General features: G+C 62.1%; 2 protein-coding genes across 4 annotated transcripts in view; one reads left to right on the top strand and one right to left on the bottom strand.

Annotated features, from left to right (window-relative positions):
• The first annotated feature begins 220 nt into the window (after positions 1-220).
• TRPV4 (transient receptor potential cation channel subfamily V member 4) lies at positions 221-9491 on the top strand. The gene is made up of 16 exons (XM_009472316.2): positions 221-259; positions 3193-3649; positions 4700-4872; positions 5118-5270; positions 5421-5561; positions 5673-5971; positions 6486-6665; positions 6741-6899; positions 7043-7135; positions 7332-7405; positions 7516-7681; positions 7896-7962; positions 8210-8526; positions 8646-8773; positions 9012-9133; positions 9349-9491. Exons 2-16 carry the CDS (start codon positions 3273-3275, stop codon positions 9489-9491), a joined length of 2592 nt encoding a protein of 863 aa, XP_009470591.1. The 5' UTR covers positions 221-259; positions 3193-3272.
• A 5630-nt stretch (positions 9492-15121) lies between these two features.
• The window catches only part of FAM222A (family with sequence similarity 222 member A), a 31846-nt gene continuing 27173 nt past the window's right edge, over positions 15122-19794 (bottom strand). For all 3 annotated transcript variants that reach the window (XM_087754545.1, XM_087754544.1, XM_087754543.1), the window contains one exon: positions 15122-17658. In XM_087754545.1, the coding sequence (XP_087610671.1) occupies positions 16442-17658 (1217 nt within the window). In that variant the 3' untranslated portion in view covers positions 15122-16441. The remainder of the gene's footprint in view (positions 17659-19794) is intronic.

A 19794-nucleotide genomic window follows, 5' to 3' on the forward strand; every position in this document is an offset into this window, starting at 1 on the left:
AGGGTATTTTGGGGCTTGTTTTTGGAGGGTGTTGCGGGGAGCTGTTCCTGGAGGGGGGGGCTGTTTCGGTGGAGGGTGCTCCAGGCCGGTGCCCGGGTGCCGGCAGGAGCGGAGGGGGCGGGCGGGGGCCGCTCCCGCGGGCGGGTCCCGGTGCCGCCCGCCCCCGGAGCCGGGGCGGGGAGGGGCCGCTCTCCGGGACGGGCCCCGCGGCGACTCGGCGGCGCCGGAGCCTGCGGGAACCTTCGCGGGACGTGCCGCGGTACGGGCCGGGAGCGGGGCGCCGGGGGTCCCGCAAAAACGGGGGGCGGAACGACCGTGGGGGGGACCGGGCCGGGATGCGGGGAGCGGGTCGGGATGGAGCCTCGAGGTAGGACATGGGGACCGGGTCAGGATGGAGCCCCAGGGCAGGACATGGGGACCGCGTCGGGATGGAGTCTCAGGGTAGGACATGGGGACCGGGGCAGGATGGAGCCCCTGGGGCAGGATACAGGCACTGGGACAGGATGGAGCCCCAGGGTAGGACATGGGGACCAGGATGGGATGGACCCCTGGGGCAGGACACGGGGACTGGGGCAGGACGGAGCCCCGGGGTGAGGACAGGGCTGCAGGCTGAGCTGGGCAAGGCAGGGCCCAGCCCCGTGGGCTCCCCCGGCACCGTGGGGTCCCGACCTGGCTGGACAGTTTGGGGGCTCACTGCTCCAAGGGCGAGGTGCCAGGTGCGTTCCCAGGCGCGTTGCTATGGGGAGCTTTGGGAAGGGGCTCCCAATGGCTTTGAAGTTCATCCGTTGGACTACACCAAGTTCATGGCTCTCGCCCAGGTGAGCGCGGTCCCAGAGGTGCGGTTTATTTTGGAAGCTGGCTGGTTCACTCCAGATGAGCGTTTCCACCGGGGCTGAACGTGAACACGATGTGGTTTCAGTGATTCACTCCTACCTGGAGCCCTTCGTGCTTTAGTTTGAGGAACGCTTTAATGTGGCAAAGTCTGCACCACCCGCTAATGGGGTGTCCTCCCTGCCACCTGCCCAGGGCATGTCCCTGCACATCCCGGTGTCACTGCCAATGTCTGTGCCCCTGTGGTGGGCTGGAGTGGGGGACTAACTGGGATACTGGTCTGGCTGGGAGGTAACTTGGTGGAAAGCTGGGGAGAGGTGGGAGCGCACGTGGGGGAGTGAGTGGGAAGGTTTGTGTTGGATGCAAGAGCCAGGGCCGTGCCGGCAAGCCTCGGCGTGTGGTGAGCTGTGCCTTGACTCATTTATTCCATGGGATGAGGAAGTCTGAAAAATAAAAGCCCAAATAACTAACAAGCCAAATAAAACCCCATTGACAGCACCTTTCCTGGCAGCGGCTGTGCCCCTGGGAGCGCCCAGGCTGAGCCTGCCGGTCCTGACGCGAGCTTCCCGCCCCGGTCGCTGGCGGCAGCGCCGGGGTCCCAGCCCCACCTGCCCTTTCCCCTTGTCCCCTTGCTTCTGCCCTGCGTCTCCCCAGGCTGCAGCCCCACGAACACCCCCAGGGCTCCCTGCTGCCTGGCTGAGTCCCCCGGCCGATGTCCTCAGCTGTTTCCTATGGAAACCATGTACTTTGCCGGTGGCTCCCTGGCTCTGCCGTGGGCTCCAGCCTCATGGGACAGCCCGTGCCATGTTTGGGCTTTTCCCTAAAGCTGTGCTTGTCCGGGGCTGGGATTCCCAAAACAGCTCAGAGGGGTCAGGCTCTCTGTCCCCATGCAAAACCCACGAGGTCGGCGTGCTTGGCAATCCTCTATTCTTTATTGTCCAAGGACAAATCGGCTGTGAGAGGGCCCGTGTTTGCCTGGGGTCAGGGTGTGGGACCTGTGGGCTTTGGCAGGTGCTTGTGGAATTTCTTGCAGAGAGGGTGACGGCACGAAAGTCAGCAAGGAGGAGAAATTGTGTCGGCTCTGCCGCTGCCCCATGTCTCCCAGGGCTGCATCATCCCCACTGGGTGCTACCCGGGGCTGCACCATCCCTGCTGGGTGTCCCCCCGGGTGGCGGGGAGGAGGGGACCGCTGCCTGAGGTCCTCCTGCTGCTGCAGGACTTGTGGGCTGTTTGCAGCCCTCATTCCCTGGGTACACGGGAGCATCGTGGGCCTCCACCATGGGGCTACCATGGGCAGCTGTGGTTCACGCTGCCTAATTAGAAGCACGTTATCCAGCAGAGATCCCTGCCCGCCCCGAGAGGGCCCAGCCTGCCATTATGGCTTGTTGTACAAAGCTGCAGCCCGGCAGAAAATGATATGTTTCCCAGCTGCTTTTTCTGTCCTGGGACCCGCAGGGAGGGCTGAGCTCCCCAGAGGCAGGAGCTGGGCTGAGTCTTAACACTGATGTTTTTCATGGGTGTGCTTTCATGGAAAGCGGGGCTGGGGGACAACCCAGGGTCACTCACCTGCCTGCCCGTGCCCCTGCCAGCGCTGCCAGCCCAGAGGGACCTGGAGGGCAGGGCACGGCGGTGCCCGTGGCGTGGTGCAGTGCTTTGCTCTCCACACTGGTAGCGTGGCTCTCCTGCAATCCCATCTCCCTCTGGGCAACCTAAACCCGTAATTTCTTGTCCTAACCGCTGCTCCTGCCCTCCCGTGGGCTGCAGCCCCCCTGTGCCGCGTCCGTACCCGTCCTGGTGCCCAGTGTGGCCATGCCAGCGCTATATGTGCCCAGAGCCAGGTCCCACTGAGACCCCAGGGCTGCAGGAGCGGTGGGGCATTGGGGACCAGCCCTGTCCCGCTCCCAACCCTGCTGCGGAGGCAGCTTCCCGCTGCCTCCAGGCACTTCCCTGAGCACGGGGTGTATCCCAGGAATGTTTTCTTTCCTTGGGAGGCAGATCAGAGCACACAGGGTCTGCTCTGTGCCCTGTCCTGGGCTGCACCCAAGCCGACCGCAGCGGGGAGAGGCAGCGGGGCTGGGCTCGCCCTTGCCTATTACAGCTGAGCTTTGAAGCTGGCAGCGCCGCAGCCGGTGGGGCCTCTGCAGATGTGAGGGGTCCCCACAGCCAGGTAGGTGGGTGTTGAGGAGAGTGGGGGCAGGCAGGACCGGCCGGGAGACCCTGGGCTGTGGGGGGTCCTGCTGACCCCAACTGCTGCTGGGGCCGGTGTGGGACCTGCTCCTGTGCAGGGGCACGGTGCCCCATGGGAGAGGATGGGGAGGGACAGGGGTTATTTGGGGATGACGCTGGGTTTTCCTCTGCCAGGTCTCTTGCTCTTGTGGAAGTTGCTGGGGCTCGCAGCTACCCAGGCAGGCTGCTCGCACCCATCCCTCCGGCCAGGGAGCATGGCAGACGCCGAAGACCCCCCCCACGCCATTGGCGGCGATGCCGGCGAGGGCCCAGGGGATGACGGGTCCCTCCAGAATGACTCCTTCCCTCTCTCCTCGCTGGCCAACCTGTTCGAGAGCGAGGACACCCCGTCCCCCGCTGAGGCAGCCCGCAGTCCCCCCGGTGCTGGGGATGGAAAGCAAAACCTTCGCATGAAATTCCAAGGGGCCTTCCGGAAAGGTGCCCCAAAGCCCATGGAGCTGCTGGAGGCCACCATCTATGAGTCGGCTGTGGTCCCCGCGCCTAAGAAAGCCCCGATGGACTCCCTCTTCGACTATGGCACCTACCGCCACCACCCCAGCGAGAACAAGCGCTGGCGTAGGAGGGTCGCGGAGTGAGTACAGGGATGCCTGTGCACACCGGTGCCAGCAGGGAGTGATGGGGTGGGGGACACCCTGGGCGCGCTGGGTGCAACACCGTGGGTATGGGGGTGCCAGGCAGCTGGGGACGGGGACAGACCCCGCCATGGCTCTCTGAGTGGCACTTTGGGGTGCTTTGGGCAGAGGGTGCCATGCACACGGGGGGCAGCTCCCAGCCAGTCCCAGTGGCAGTGCTGGGCTGTGCCATGCCGTGCCGTGCTGTGGTGCGGGTCTGCAGCCCCATGGTGCCGTGGGTCCAGGATTGTGGCTCCCCTTCCCCCTTGCCGGCGCCATGAAAGAGTCTCTGTGCGCCCAGCCGCTCCCCTGGCCGGTGCGGACGTCTGGCTCCCCGGCATGAAAGGCCTTTTCAGGAGGGCCTCCACCCTCCCTGCGCCAGGAAACCGGAGCCGGGGGGGGGGGCAGCCCAAGGCCCGGCGTACAATGCCCGTCTGTGCCGGGCACTTGGGGGGGCTGCCGTGGCCCCCAGCCACTGTCCCCACCCCAAGGGTGCAGCCTGGCTTGGGGCCATGGGGTGTCCCCATGCCCTGGCGGGAGCTCAGTCCCCTGAGTGGGCACGGATGCCCCACGTGCCCCCAGCCCCGGTGTTCCCTGGCTGGGGCAGCCACTGTTCCTCCTCCCCCTGTTCCCGGTGCCCGGAGCTGGCTGGTTGTCCCCAGTCCGTTCCGCTGCCGCCAACTGCTCTGACCGGTCTGGCTTCACCTGTGGCACTGGAGTGTGGCTGAAGCCACAGCCCGTCCCAGCTGGGGGCCCAAAATGCTGCAGCACCTGGCCAGGAGCTGGCAAGGTGCCCACCGGCCCCCGTGGGCAATACTGGGAGGTGGGATGCTGGGAGCACTGGGCTGCTGTGGGTGGGGAGGCTGCCCTGGCCCCGTGGGTGACCCCAGCCACGGGGGTGCCGCAAGGTGCCCATGCTTTCCCCAGCGGCTGAGCAACCTCAAGCTCATTGCACGGGTGGGAAACAGAGGCAGCAGCTCCGGTTTCCAGCGCTAGCGCTTGTCCCGCAGGAAGCAGGCACCAGGTGCGAAGGGACCGGCTCCCAACCCACCCCCTGTCCTCAAGGTCTTCAACAGACCCATCCTCTTTGACATCGTCTCCCGGGGGTCCCCCGCGGGCCTGGACGGGCTCCTCTCCTTCCTCCTCACCCACAAGAAGCGCCTGACAGATGAGGAGTTTCGAGGTGAGCACCTGGGGCTGGCCCTGCCCTGGGACCCCGTGGTGCCGGGGCTGTGCCATGCCAACGGTGGTCCCCGTGTCCCCACGGGGATGATGATGCACAGTCCCAGCACGGGGGGCTGTGACATGCGGCACCCGGTACCTGGGAGGAGCTGGGGATTTGACCAGGGAGTGCAGGGGTGCAGGGCTGGGCACCCTCAGAGCCTGGGGGGCTCACCCTGGCCCCCCCTCAGCACCCTCTGCTCCCAGAGCCCTCCACGGGGAAGACCTGCCTGCCCAAGGCGCTGCTCAACCTGAGCGGGGGCAGGAACGACACCATCCCCCTCCTCCTCGACATCGCTGAGAAGACAGGCAACATGCGGGAGTTCATCAACTCGCCCTTCAGGGATGTCTACTACCGAGGTAGGGAGGCGTGGGGCCGCTGCTGGCCCTGCCCGGGCGTGGGGGACCCTGGGGAGGTTTGGGGACTGGAGCAGCAGGGACCCTGGGGAGGATGGGGACCCAGGGGAAGTCGCGGGGTGAGGCAGGGGCTGACAGGCGCCGGTGGCGCAGGTCAGACAGCCCTGCACATTGCCATTGAGCGCCGCTGCAAGCACTACGTGGAGCTGCTGGTGGAGAAAGGAGCAGATGTGCACGCTCAGGCCCGTGGCCGCTTCTTCCAGCCCAAGGATGAGGGCGGCTACTTCTACTTCGGTGAGCACGGAGGGAGCCGGTGGGTCGCCCGGGGGGACTCGCTGTGCCCTGGGAATGCCCCTGCGGCAGGGCGAGGGCGACGGGCACTCTGACGGCGTGCTGTCCCTGCAGGTGAGCTGCCCCTCTCGCTGGCTGCCTGCACCAACCAGCCCCACATCGTGCACTACCTGACGGAGAACGGGCACAAGCAGGCAGATCTGCGGCGCCAGGATTCTCGCGGCAACACCGTGCTGCACGCCCTGGTCGCCATCGCCGACAATACCCGCGAGAACACCAAGTTTGTCACCAAAATGTACGACCTGCTCCTCGTCAAGTGCGCCAAGCTCTTCCCCGACACCAACCTGGAGGCGCTGCTCAACAACGATGGCCTCTCCCCCCTCATGATGGCTGCCAAGACTGGCAAGATTGGGGTACAGTGACTCACCAGGAGCCATCTGCCCTGCCATCCCTGGCTGCAAGGGCTGAGCCCCTGTCAGCTCTCAGCTGAGCCCTGTCACACTTGGTGCATGTCCCTGCCAGCAGCGAGCATCGCAGCTTCTCTCTGCAGTTGCTGTTGGAAATCTGCATGTGCAGCCTATTAACCTGGCTAATTAACCCTCCATTGCATTCTGTCCCTTCCCTAATTAACCCCAGGCCCTCGGCACGTCCCGTCTTTTCCCCTTACTTGCCCTCATCCTCCAGTGGTGCGGGCAGAGGGTTCGTTAAAAATCCAGAAGCTGCAGCATCCTGGGGGGCTGCCCGCTGCGATGGCGACCCTGCACCCCGGCAGCACCCTGGGCCCCCCTGGGGTGCAGGGGGTGGGCTGGGGTGCTCAGCGGTGGGAGGGGATGTGCCTGGGGTGGGGTGGGAGGAGAGCGGGTTGCCCTGAGCAGGCGCGGGCCGGGTGTGGGTCTGCCCGTGGGTGAGCGGTCCTCCCTCTGGCAGATCTTCCAGCACATCATCCGGCGGGAGATCACGGATGAGGACGCCCGGCACCTCTCGCGGAAGTTCAAGGACTGGGCGTACGGCCCCGTCTACTCCTCCCTCTACGACCTCTCCTCGCTGGACACCTGCGGGGAGGAGGTGTCTGTGCTGGAGATCCTCGTCTACAACAGCAAGATTGAGGTGAGCATGGGCTGGGGGGGGACCAGAGGGGGCCAGAGGGCCAGGTCCCCACTGACGGCACCCATATTCCACCAGAACCGCCACGAGATGTTGGCTGTGGAGCCCATCAATGAGCTGCTGCGTGACAAGTGGCGCAAGTTTGGGGCCGTCTCCTTCTACATCAGCGTGGTTTCCTACCTCTGCGCCATGGTCATCTTCACCCTCGTCGCCTATTACCGCCCCATGGAAGGCCCCGTGAGTCCCACAGCACTGTGGCACAGCCCCATGGGCCAGCACCTCCTGGCAGGGGGGTTTGCTGGGTCTCTGCCCCAAGCAGCCCTGCCTGCCCTGGGATGGTGGAGCAGCTCAGCTCTGTCCTTTCTGTCCTTTCCCTGCAGCCCCCCTACCCGTACACCACCACCGTCGACTACCTGCGCCTGGCCGGGGAGATCATCACCCTTCTCACTGGCATCCTCTTCTTCTTCACAAATGTCAGTGCGGCGAGGCGGGGGGTCCTCCCATGGGACAGCCGAGCCCTCATGATCTCCATGCAAGGAGCGACTCGAGGGCGACAGCCTCATGTCCTGAGGCATCAGCCCCTGCCGCAGTGCCCCCCGGACCCCGGGACCCTGCTGCACAGGGGCATGCTCCCCCCAGCTCCCCCCAACCTCCCCCTCTCTCCCCCAGATCAAAGATGTGTTCATGAAGAAGTGCCCAGGCATGAACTCCTTCTTCATAGACGGCTCCTTCCAGCTCCTCTAGTACGTGAGGAATCCCCGGGGCCTCAGTGAGCCCCAGCACCCCCGGGCTTGCAAGGGGCAGCAGCTGGCGGTGGTTGTTGGTGCAGGGTCTGACCCTGGTTCTCCTCCAGCTTCGTCTACTCGGTCCTGGTGATCATCACGGCGGGGCTGTACCTGGGCGGCATCGAGGCGTACCTGGCCGTCATGGTCTTCGCACTGGTCCTGGGCTGGATGAATGCGCTGTACTTCACCCGGGGGCTCAAGCTGACGGGGACCTACAGCATCATGATCCAGAAGGTCCGGTGGGGTCGGGGGTCTTCTCCTTCCCCAGCAGGGCTGGTCCTCCTGTGGATGTGCGGCCCAAAAGGAGGGTCCTCCGTGCTTTCTTGTGGCTTACCAATGCCCTGTTCTCAGCCCTGCCATCCCTGCAGCATGGCTTGGAGATGGTGCCTCGGCACATGGCCGGGCGCTGCAGTCCAGCACATCTCACCCCCCCCTCCATCACTTGCAGATCCTCTTCAAAGACCTTTTCCGCTTCCTCCTGGTCTACTTGCTCTTCATGATCGGCTATGCGTCAGGTAGGCACCTGGCTGGCGAGCTGGGGCTCAGGGGAAGGATGAGCCCTGTGGCACAGTATGGCATGGCCGGGCAGGGGGCTGTGAACCCCCTGCTCTGTCCTACCCACCTGCAGGCTCAGCCTTTGCCTCCTCCTGCAGCGGAGAGGGAGAGGGGCTCAGCCGGCTCAGAGCTGCGTGGTGGCCCGTCACAGGCCCCATCCTTGCTGCCGCCCCTATGGACTCGCCGTCCCTGTGCTTTCTCCTCCAGCTCTGGTGTCCCTCCTCAACCCGTGTCCCAGCAGTGAGTCCTGCAGCGAGGAGCAGTCCAACTGCACGGTGCCCACCTACCCCTCCTGCCGGGACAGCCAGACCTTCAGCACCTTCCTGCTCGACCTCTTCAAGCTCACCATCGGCATGGGTGACTTGGAGATGCTCGAGAGCGCCAAGTACCCCGGCGTCTTCATCATCCTCCTCGTCACCTACATCATCCTCACCTTTGTGCTTCTTCTCAACATGCTCATCGCTCTCATGGGTGAGACCGTGGGCCAAGTCTCCAAGGAGAGCAAGCACATCTGGAAGCTGCAGGTACCACCCTGGGAGCTGCACTGCAGCACCCCAGGCTCCATCAAAGCAGCACCACCTGGGCAAGGGACTCCCATGCCTCTGTCCCCAAGTGGCTGAGGGGTCCCTGGTGTCCCCGGCAGTGGGCCACCACCATCCTGGACATCGAGCGCTCCTTCCCTGTGTTCCTGCGGAGAGCCTTCCGCTCAGGGGAGATGGTCACTGTGGGGAAGGGCACCGATGGGACGCCCGACCGCCGCTGGTGCTTCAGGTAAAGGCAGGGGCCCTTGGGAGCCCTGGAGAGCTGGGGACTGGGAGCAGCCAAACCTCTCCCACTGCAGTGAGCAGCATTTCGGGGTGCCGGTGCTGTGCATTCGCTTGCTGGGTAGTTTGTACTAATCTGGAGCCAGGTGGCATTGCTGGTGGTGGGATGGCACAGGGATGCAGGAGCTGCCGCCCTGGCTCCCAGCCGCTCTGTGCAGCCCCTCCGGGTCTGACCTTCCCTGCAGGGTGGACGAGGTGAACTGGTCCCACTGGAACCAGAATCTGGGCATCATCAGCGAGGATCCAGGCAAGAATGACACGTACCAGTACTACGGCTTCTCCCACACCATGGGCCGGCTGCGGAGAGGTGAGCATGGTGCCGTGGGCTGGGAGCATCCCTTGGGGGCTGTGGGGAGGTGAGCATGGTGCTGTGGGCTGGGAACTTCCCTTGGGATGTGGCTTGCAGCCTCTGATGAGCCCCAGGAGCAGGCTTGCTTTGGAGGCCAGGTGGCATGGGGCTGTCTGGCAAGGGGGGAGCAGCCACAGGCTCCCAGTTCTGACAGACTCCCGCTGTCTCTGCAGATCGCTGGTCGACAGTGGTGCCGCGTGTGGTGGAGCTCAACAAGAGCTGCCAGCCGGATGAGGTGGTGGTGCCGCTGGGGACCGTGGGGACAGCGGAGGCACGGGAGCGGCGGCACGGCCAGGCCTCAAGCTCCCCGCTCTAGCATGGCGGTGCTGGGAGCCAACGGACTCTGCCCGGGTGCCTGGCACCGCCAGCAGAATTATGGACTGGGATGGATGGTGCTTGTCTGCTCCTCAGGGATTCGTGCAGCCCCCATCCCTCCGGCAGCCACTGTCCCAGCAGGTGTCCAGCCCGGACGGGCGTCCTGGCCCTGCCCCAGCGGTGCTGGGGGTCTCCAGCTCACACAGATGAGCTCCAGCACTACCGCTTCGCTTTGTCGAGCTGGGGCTGTCGGCCGTGCCATGCCAGGAACCTCTCCCGCGGGCAGGGTGCGGGGAGCACGGCCCCCTCTGCCCACCAAGGCCAATGGTTTTTGCTACATGTTTTTGCACAAGATTTATACAATTATTTATTTAGTAATAGAGACTGACCTGCCACCACCTCCTCCTCCTGGCATTGACTGATTCTGGCTGGGAGAGCATTGCAGGTCTCCAGGAGGGAGGCAGGAGCCTGCTGCTCCCTGTGCTGTGCCATGCCGTGCCACACCGTGCCGTCAGGCAGCGCGTGGCCACCCAACACACTGAGCTCACACTCCTCTGCAGACAGCCCCTCCCGTGGTGCCCTGTGCTGCCGGGAGCCTGTTGTCGGCCTGGCAGGGCACCATGATGGTACAGGTCACAGGACATGGGGCAGAACGCCCTGTGCCTGCTGAGACGGGCAGGGCTGCACCCAGCAGCGGGTGGGGGTCGTGGCTGGCTGCAGCACCTCGCATTGCCCTCCCGGCCTTGGCTGCTCTGCATGACAGATGAGGGAGCCTGGCCCTGGCAGCCCCGTGCTCAGCCGGTGGTGCATGGCCAGTGGTGCATGGCCAGCAGTGCGCGGCTGCCATTGCACGGTTGTGGTACATGGATACAGTGTATGGCTGCGGTGCATGGCTGTGGTGTACGGCTGCAGTGTACAGGTACAGTATGTGGCTGCGGTGCATAGTGATGGTGCATGACTATGGTGCACAGCTGTGGTGTGTGGCTGCAGTGCATGGCTGTGGTGTATGGCTGCAGCGTACAGGTGCAGTATGTGGCTGCGGTGCATGGTGATGGTGCACGACTATGGCGCGTGGCTGTGGTGCATGGCTGCAGCATACAGATGAAGTACATGGCTATGGTACATGGCTGCGGTGCAGGGCTATGGTGCAGGGCTGCAGTGTACAGGTGCAGTACGTGGCTGTGGTGCAGGGTTAAGGTGCATGGCTGCGGTGCAGGGCTATGGTGCAGAGCTGCGGTGTACAGCTGCACTGTACAGGTGCAGTACGTGGCTGCGGTGCATGGCGATGGTGCATGACTATGGTGTATGACTATGGTGCATTGCTGTGGCACAGGGCTAAGGTGCAGGGCTATGGTGCATGGCTGCAGTGCACGGCTCCAGCGTACAGGTGTAGTATGGACTGCAGTGCACGGCGATGGTGCATGGCTGCGGTGCAGGGCTAAGGTGCAGGGCTATGGCACAGGGCTGCGGTGTTCAGCTGCACTGTACAGCTGCAGTACGTGGCTGCGGTGCATGGTGATGGTGCATGACTGTGGTGAATGACTATGGTGCATTGCTGTGGCGCAGGGCTATGGTGCATGGCTGCAGTGCACGGCTCCAGTGTACAGGTGCGGTACGGGCTGCAGTGCACGGCGATGGTGCACGGCTGCGGTGCATGGCTGCGGTGCAGAGCTACGGTCCGCGGCTGCGGTGCAGGGCCGGCGGCGCGGGGCCGGGGATGCGCGGCTGCATCCCGCCGGGGCCGCTGTTCCGCTGGAGGGCAGCACACACCGCGCAATGCCGGGTCCGGCCCCGGCGGGCGGGGGGCCCGGGCCGGGCTGGCTGTGGGGGCACTGGGGCGGGCTGTGGGGCTGGGGGCAGCCAGGCCGGGGGCAAACCGAGGGTCTGCCGCTGAGCCGAGCACCCGCCGCGGCGTCCCTCCGCACCCCTTGCCCCGTCCTCGGGTGGGCACCGGTCTGGGGGACACGGATCTGCAGGAGGAGGCTGTTGACCCGCTGCAGCCCACGCAGTGCCCTGCTGTCGGGAAGGGAATGGGGCTGAAGTTTGGGGCCTGGGGGCTTCCCGGTGGGAGCAGGATGAGCTGCCGGCGGGATGAGCAGAGGGATGGGCAGCACTGGCTCGGTGGGATGCTCCCATCCCATCCCATCCCATCCCATCCCATCCCATCCCATCCCATCCCATCCCATCCCATCCCTTCGCGCCTCTTTAACCGTGATGCTCCTTTTCTGCTCATCTCCCTTGGCAGCCACCTGCAGCGACATGGTTTCCTTTTGCAGCTGGACACTGTGTAGGTCTGAAGGACCGATTTGGGTGGGTGCCGGTGGCACGGTGACATGGTGGCAGAGACACTGGCCAGGGCCCTGGAGGCAGCCCAGCTCAGTAAGCAAATGATATAGCAGAAAAGGGGACACTTCATCTTCGAACTTGATTACTCGCCGTTAGCTTTAACTGCGCTGTCTCCATTTAAACGTGATTTACATATATCTCTCATATTGTGGTTTAAGTATTTCCCCAGGGTGAGGGAATGAATAAGTTTCATTATCACTACTTAGGAGAGGCTGAGGTTTCAGCTCTCAGCTCACGCTGCATAATCGAATGAGGAGCTGAGCGGCTCCCGCTTTCACGCCGGCTGTTATTTGAAAATGATAAACTTTGCTTTCGCCCAGCCGGGCAGTCGGGTCCCACCAGAGCTGGGGGCACGGGCTGGGGGAGCCCTGGCACAGAGTTCGACTGCTCGGTGTGCCGGAGATGGGTGCTGTGCCACAGCTGCCCCTGGCTACGGCACTGGAGATGGGATTTTCCAGCATGATTGGAAATAAACCAATTTTTCCCTGCCCTGTGCAAATTCTAACATCCCAAAGCTGTGGGACCATGTGTGAGCAGGGTTTAAAGTGGTTGGGATGCAGGAGGAGTGGATGTGGCCGTGCCCCAGTGCCCTGCACCATCACACTGGACCCCACGATGGCTTGGTGGGGACAGGGACACTGCGGCCACAGTGGTGACATCCCGGCACAGGGCGCCTCTGCCACTTTCGGGGCTGCAGGGCTTGTCTTTGGCCCTTTTACACCCTTTTACACCTTCAGGCATGGCCGCGGAGGCGGGGGGCACCCCGGGGGCCGACGGGCTGGGGGTGCGTGCGCATGGCCCCCTCCTGCCCACCCCCTCGGCGCCGCCCTGCCAGCGATGACAAACCCAACAAAGGGAAGAGAAAAGCACTTGTCATCCAGAATGTGGATCGCGGAAGCAAATTTATTTTTAGATAAATCTAAAGCTTAATTTGTGAAGCTAATATCAATCAAAATGAGAGATGGGTTTTTTTAAGTCCTTTTGCAGCCATGCAATTTATACTGCCTGTCTCTTCTCCTCACTCTCAAACAGCAAAGGCGGCCGCTAAGTTTAATATCAGCCTCATGCACACCTGCCTTGGAAATTATTATTATTATTCTTTTAATAGGAAGATATTTGCAGACCAGAAATGGCATCATTTCCCCCTGGCATGTTCCTGCAGCGCTCATGGGGTGCTGTGCCCCGCCGGGGCGAGGGGGCTATGGGTGGCGGTGGCTTCGCCATGGGTGCCAGGACGTATCTCGGGGGGGTCCCTGCCCCACCTCCAGCAGGTGTCTTCGGGTCCCCACAGACTCACCTGCGCCCGCTGGAGCCGGCGCTGCGGCAGTCTTGGATGGAGGCAGGCGCCCACCTAGGAGGGACCCATTTATTTTGCATTACACGTTTGAAGTCTTCCCGTGCACAGTGAAATCCTCCTCTGAGAGGGAGCTGGCTGAGGGGAGAATTAACCTGCTAAATAATAAAAACCTTGCGCACCTCCTAATGAAATGTAATGACTTCGAGACCTGCAAGATGGATCGCGCCGTCGCTCCAGCCGCTCACCCTGATTGATGGCGATGTGGGAAATATGATGGAGGCAGCGCTAATGAATCCCCGCCCTTGGAGGGGAACGGTAACGGAGCAAAGTTACTCCTGGGGCCCCCAAAGCCCCCGGCGAGGCTCTTTGCACCAGGCAGCCCTGGCCTCGGTAGGGCCCCCGCTTTGGTAGCCCCCAATGCATGAGGGCAGCCACATGGAGGGGCTCCGGCCAGCACTGCCACCCCATGCCCAGCACAGAGGGACCCACCAGCACCGCCGTGCTTCAGCCTCACGTTTCTTTTGATGTGGCATCTTTTTAATGACAAAGATCTAAGCAAATATTTTCCTCCAGCCAGTCTAATTTTAACATACAGGCAGGCAATACCACACACGCACCCCTCCCCCAGTAACATTAACCTCTGTGAAAATTTCCTTTTGTCCCAATTTCTCTTTGTTCCCTGGATCGGCTGTCACGCCGCTCGCTGCCAGTGACGGAGCGGTCCCCTCCCGGCATGCCATAAATATCGGCAGAACCACGCGCACCGCAGTTGTGGCAAGAGAGCAAATGAGACAAATGGAGCCGCGTTCCCTGGCTGCAGCCGTGGCCGTGGGGTGGCTCTGGGCATGTGGCTGCACGGCTGTGTCCCTGTCCCATCCCTGTCCTCATCCCCTGGCAGGGCTGGGGGGAGCAGCACAGGGGCAAAAACTAAGAATAATAAAGCTTTCCCCCCCCGCAAACCAGCCCTCTGCCTCCTGTTAGTGGCTCCCAGCCCACATCCACAGCTGTGCTGTGTTTTGGGTGGCCCCCCACGCACAGCTCAGGCTGGCAGCCCTGGCACGGGTCATGGCCACGCTGCCGGATGCCCGGTCACGGGCAGGAGCAGGCAGTGCTACTCCTGCAACCCTGCCGTGGGTTTCTGCCAGGATGGGTCCCACAGCCAGCAATGGCCATGGGCAAGCGTGGGCAGGAACCAGTTTAAAAATGATCCCAATTCTGCAGGTGGATAAGTGGAAAAAAAGCAACCCCTCACCCATGCCCTCGCAGCCATGCTGGGGTCGCAGGCAGCCATGAGCGGCCCTCAGCCCCCTCCCCGGCCGGGATAACGGCACGCCATATGTCACCACTGTGGGACGCGGGGGCCGGGGAGACGTGCCCTCTGCCCAGAGCTATTTGGGATTTAATACTATTATCCTAATGCAACTGGCTCATTGTTCAGGCTGGGAAGCTGCTTCCAGGGCAGAGCAGGGGGGCGGTCTGGGTTAGGGGAGAGTGGCCACCCAGCTAGAGCAGGGCTGCCGGGGAGCCCCCATCCTACCCCGGCACCAGGAACCCTCCCGCTGGGGGGGAACTCGGTGGCAAACTTGCTGCAGACGATGGATGGCAGGGGAGATGCCACCGCTCCACCAGTGGTGGCCACCAGTCCCGGGATGGGGATGTGGTACCCGACCCCCGGCGCCCATCACCCGGCCCTCGGGGCTGCGAGGGGTGAGCATCCTGCGGGTGCACGCGGGGCCGCAGCCCTAATCCCTCGGGATTTGGCTCACGTGCGCCCGCCTCGCTTGGCCACCCTTTGGGTGCGAGGCAGAGGCTGGCGCCGGGGCCGGATTAATGGCTCAGCGTCGTTAGCAGGTTATTTATAGGTGCTCCTCCGTGCCCTAAAAATCTGCGGGAGGAAGGCGAGGAGCCGGGGAGGGGGCCGGGGGCGTCCTGGCTTTGGGGGGGCCCGGGGGAGGCCACAGCAAAGCAAAGAGACTCCAGAGCACACGTCCAGCGATATCCTGGTTTTACTTTGGGAAAAACACCATCCGGACACACGGCTTGCGGGTTTTGCGTTGTTTTTTTTTTTTTTTCATTTGTTTTCTCTCATTTTTAAAACAATATAGTGCAGCCAGCACTTCTCACAGTAGAATATAATGGTCAATTTTAGTATAAAAAAAAACATTCTCAGAGATTTGTAAATGCACTTAGTGCTTGAACAGGCCTTTCAGGGATACAGTACCTCTTTTCCGAGCACAATCACCTTGGGTTTCATCGGGGTATTTTTCTTTTCTTTCCTTTAAACATCAAAACACTTTGTATTTTGTGGTGCAGAGCCTTTTTTAAATGAATAAATCTATTAAACGCATAATTATACATAGTGAATAACGGACCATAATGAGCATTTTGGAATTTTTTTTTTTTTTTTTTTAAAAAAAGAGAAAAGGAGGTATGTGAGTGCCCCCAGTACCGCGGTCGCCTCTAACCCAGAACCAAGGTAGAACTGACAGTAAGGGGGAAAAAAAACAGCCTGGAAATGTGAGAGCGGGGCAGGTTCCCAGGGGTGCCGCGGGGCGGCAGAGGGGCTGGGGGGGTCCCCGCTGGGTGCCCAGTGCGGGGGCACCAAACCTCCGGTTGAGTGGGAATAGGAGCCGGTGGCCAACACGGGGCCGGGTGAGAGGAGGATGAGGAGGAAGAGGGGCGGGAGGAGACTCTGTAGCAGCCAACACGTAGATGTACAGCCTAGTCAACTAAAAAAAAAAAATTAAAAAAAAAAAAAAATCTGTTCAAGTTTTCAAGTGTTTTTCTTAAATAGCCTCCAGACTGTCCCCAATTATTAGCTTTAATCAAAGCAGTGCAAGTTACGGACTTCAGCTACAGGTCAGGCGCGAGCTCCCTGCGGCCACTGCGCCGGCCGGCTGCTGGGCTGGCACCGGCTGCCAGTGAGCCTCCCGGCCGGCCGCGGCACAGGGCTCTGCCCCGCACGGATCTGGCCGGGTGCCCGCAGGCGCGCAGAGTGGAGCCTCCTCTCCCTGGATAGCAGCAACTCGTAGCGATTCCCTGTTCACATTCGTGGAGATAAAATGATTTCTGAGCTATATAGACAAGCGGTCCTTCGGCCTCGGCTTCCAGCGGGTTGCGGGTGTATCCAGTCTGGGGACCCCGGTGAAATGCCAGTGTCCCGGGAGCCCTTTCGGCAGCCGACCCCGTGTCCCCCTCCCCATCCCCCCGCCCTCGCTGCCACAGTCCGGTACCCGCGCGGTGCCGGAAGGGAGCACGGCTTGTGCCAAAGTCCTCGCCCTGGGTTTGGGAAAAGCAGCATCGGTTCCTTATCTGTAGACGGGCAGGCGGATGTGGGCGTGCTGGTGGTCCAAGAGCCTTGGCACAGACACGGTCTCGTAGCCCTTGCCTAGCATCTGCTCCTTGATGCAGGGCGGGTGGATGTCGTTGATGAGATACTCCAGGGACTGGAGGCTGCTGCTGAGGATGGAGGTATTGCAGAGCGTCTTGCTGGGCAGCCCCTCGGCGGGGGGCACCCCCAGCTCGCGGGGCCCGGCCCCCAGCTCTGGCGGGTTGTAACAGTCGCTGTTGGGAGTCACCAAGATGCTGTTCCAGGGAGGGGCGAAGTACTGCCCCACTGAGAAGTTGCCATGCATGCAGTTCAAGGGGGATGAGCTCACCTTCTCGGCCGTGCCACCCAGGGCGTAGGGGCGCGAGGCGCCCGCACACGTCTCGGGGGACTTGCTGAGGGCCCCCCCGCCACCACTGCCCCCACTGTACATTCGCAGGTGCTGCTGCTGCTGCTTCTGCTGCCAGACCAGGTAGTCCATGCCCTCAGGGTATACACCCGCTTTGGGTCCCAGGGCCGCGGCCGGGTTGGAGCCCAGTGCCAGCTCGGCGCCCTTGCGGCACTCCGGCAGGACGGTGCCGGCGTACACGGCGGCGCCGGGAAAGGCGCCGTGCTTGGCCGGGCTGGGGTTGGTGGCCACGACGGCCGGGCAGCCCGGCTGGGTGCCCTGCGCCTGGCACTGCTGATTGATCTGGTAGATGATGCTCTGGATGGAGGGCAGGTTGGACGGCGGCAGGGCCAGGCTCCTGCCGGCCAGTGGCAGCACGGAGGCTGCCACCGTCACGTTCGGGGGCACGGGACCCTCCAGCTGCTTCTGGCCACCGTGGTAGCTCAGCTGCCCGGCGCAGGAGGGACCTTGAGCTAAAGTGCTTGACGCGGGGTAGGGAGCGATGCCGACCTGGGCGGGCGAGAGCTTAGTCCGCTTCCCCTCCGAGTTCTTCACCACGCTTTTGCCGGAGGCTTTGACGATGGCCAGGAGACCCTGGTAGCCGCTGGCATGCAGGGGGTAGGGGCTGTAGCGCTGCCCCGTGGTGTCGTAGCCATTGACCGTCCGGTTAAGGTGCTTGTGCTGGGGGACCCTGATGTTGGTGGGGAAGATCTTGATGGTCAGCGGGCTGTTGGCCACCTTCTGTGCGTAGGCGTCCAGCTCGGCGGGGCTGGGGTAGCGCGGGGAATGCATGGGTGCTGCCGTCTCACCTGTGGGAGCAAAGCATAGGATGAATCTGGTGCTGCCGGGAGGAGGGGGACCCGGCACCCCGGCACCTATCGCCCCCCTGGCTCCCACCCGCTCCCAGCAGAAAGCAGGTCAGGGCACCAACCTGCCCCCTCCTGCTGACGGAGTCACTTCTAAGTGGCCTAAAATAAACTCGGTGTGGAGAATGGAAATGTCACTTTACCCAACGGGGGAATCTTTCTCTGAGATTGGATTTAAACTACATTATACAAGCAATTTCATGGGTGCTTTGCGCTGCTACGAGAACCTCACCAAAAATGGAAAAGCATTGCATTTACCAGCCATAAATCAGCAGTTCCTATAATGAGCACAAAAATGTCACTTTTATGCAATTTTACAGATGAACAAAACTGGTGAAATTAACTGTGGTAACCTACTGGAGTCAGCAAAAGCCACTGCAGAAAAAAAAAATTATATATGTATATATTTTTGTTCCTTTCAAACTCTTTCTTGAGCAAGTTTCTGCCATTCTGGTGTGAAAACTCATTTGTCGTACCCATTATACTTTCATTTGGAGTTTATCTTGAGTATCCAATGAGCCACCAACTGTGAAAATGATTAAATCTACAAAATCTATCTAATAGATGGAATAAATTAGGTGTTTAAAATCTCCACACACACACAGGCGCACGCACACACATGCCGGCACATGGGGGACGACCCCAGCTGGTCCCGAAATCCCCAGCCCTGCTGGGGGACATCGGCAGCACCTGGGGGATGCTGGACCCGGCGCCTGCCAGGAGCCAGGTTTTGCAAGGAAGAGATGGTGAAATCGGGGGGGGTTTGGGGCTGGTACCCCCCACCGAGGAGCCCCAGCCCTCCCAGGGACCCTTCCCCCTGCTGCCAGGCAATTTTGGAGGCTCCCAGGCAGCGCAGCCCCGTGGTACCCGGGGGAAGGGGACTGCAGGCGCTGGGCATCCCTGCAGGGATGCTGAGGAGCGCTTTGCTCTGGATGCCACCGGGTCCAGCGATTCCTGATGCCACCATGTGCTGGGTGGCAAAGTCTCTGCAGAAGAGCTGTGCCATCGGGTGCATTCAGCACACCTAATGAAGCCGTTAAATTGGTCTGCAACATGTCTCAGTCCTGCTCCGAGTGATGCTCTGGCGCGGTGCCTGCAGCTGCCTGCACACACAGGTCTGCCCAGAGGAACCAGGCACGGTGTTAAAACCAGGCTTCGGGGGAAGGTTGGGCACTGGCAGCTGCAGGACTCCACGTCACCCCCCGGGCAGCAGCGTGATGTTTGGGGAGACGCAGGAGTGAGGCTGTGGCCTTTCTCCGTCCTCTCCATCAGAGCAGTGCAGCAGTAATTTAACAGGCAGAACGGCAGAGCATTCACCAGCCATTCCTCCCATTAAGCTAATGTTATGGGCTTTTTACAGGTGTCTTAAATAGACATTGTTATTAACGAGTATATTAAGCCAATTAAAACCAAGGCCTTTGAGTAGGATTTAATGTAGCTGCCGGGAGACAGGAGGCATGGCATCAGCAGCTCCCTACGGCGGGACACGTGCAGGCACGTGGCATCCCGGGCTGGGCCACAGCCCTGCTGGGCACGTCCCGGGCATCGGCCATCCAACCTCTGTAAAGCTCCCAAGCCCAGGTGGCACCTGCAGAGCAGCCAGCGAGCAGCACGGGTGCACGCTGGGTGCGGCCAGGCACAGGCACCCTGCGAGCTGGCGGGCGCAGGGCGCTGAGAGCGGGACCCTGCCTGCCCAGCCGCATGGCACGGCACCGCGGCCCGCCGGCACGGTGAGCCACGAACATCTGCATTCCCCTTCATGCCGGCACCGCTGCCCTTGGAGGCGGCAGCACGTGAATACTCAATTAACATGACACTAATTAGCTGGTGACACTTGCAGAATCCCTAATGAGCCCATTCCACGGAAACACTCCTTTCCAAGCAAAAAAAAAATAAAAAAAAGGGGCCATTGCTGGAGGGAGGGAGGTGGCATCACCAACAGGCACCATGGCTCCCCGGTGCGAGTCACCAAAGCCCTGTCCCTGAGCACCAGGGCTGCAGGTGACACTTTTGGGACAGTCCCGTGCAGCCGCCCCAGCACTGCCCGCTGCTGCGGGAAGGGCAGAGCTGAGCCGAGGT

The sequence above is a fragment of the Nipponia nippon genome, unplaced genomic scaffold, assembly GCF_047370975.1.
Source record: "Nipponia nippon isolate SJK-2023a ecotype South Korea unplaced genomic scaffold, ASM4737097v1 scaffold_18, whole genome shotgun sequence".
Lineage (NCBI taxonomy): Eukaryota > Metazoa > Chordata > Aves > Pelecaniformes > Threskiornithidae > Nipponia > Nipponia nippon.

Excerpts from the sequence above, each read along its gene's own strand:
- TRPV4 (XM_009472316.2), top strand. The coding sequence starts at position 3,273 with ATGGCAGACGCCGAAGACCCCCCCCACGCCATTGGCGGCGATGCCGGC. Across the intron at positions 5,972-6,485 it reads CCAAGACTGGCAAGATTGGG|ATCTTCCAGCACATCATCCG; the intron begins GTACAGTGACTC and ends TCCCTCTGGCAG. Across the intron at positions 8,527-8,645 it reads AGCACATCTGGAAGCTGCAG|TGGGCCACCACCATCCTGGA; the intron begins GTACCACCCTGG and ends TGTCCCCGGCAG.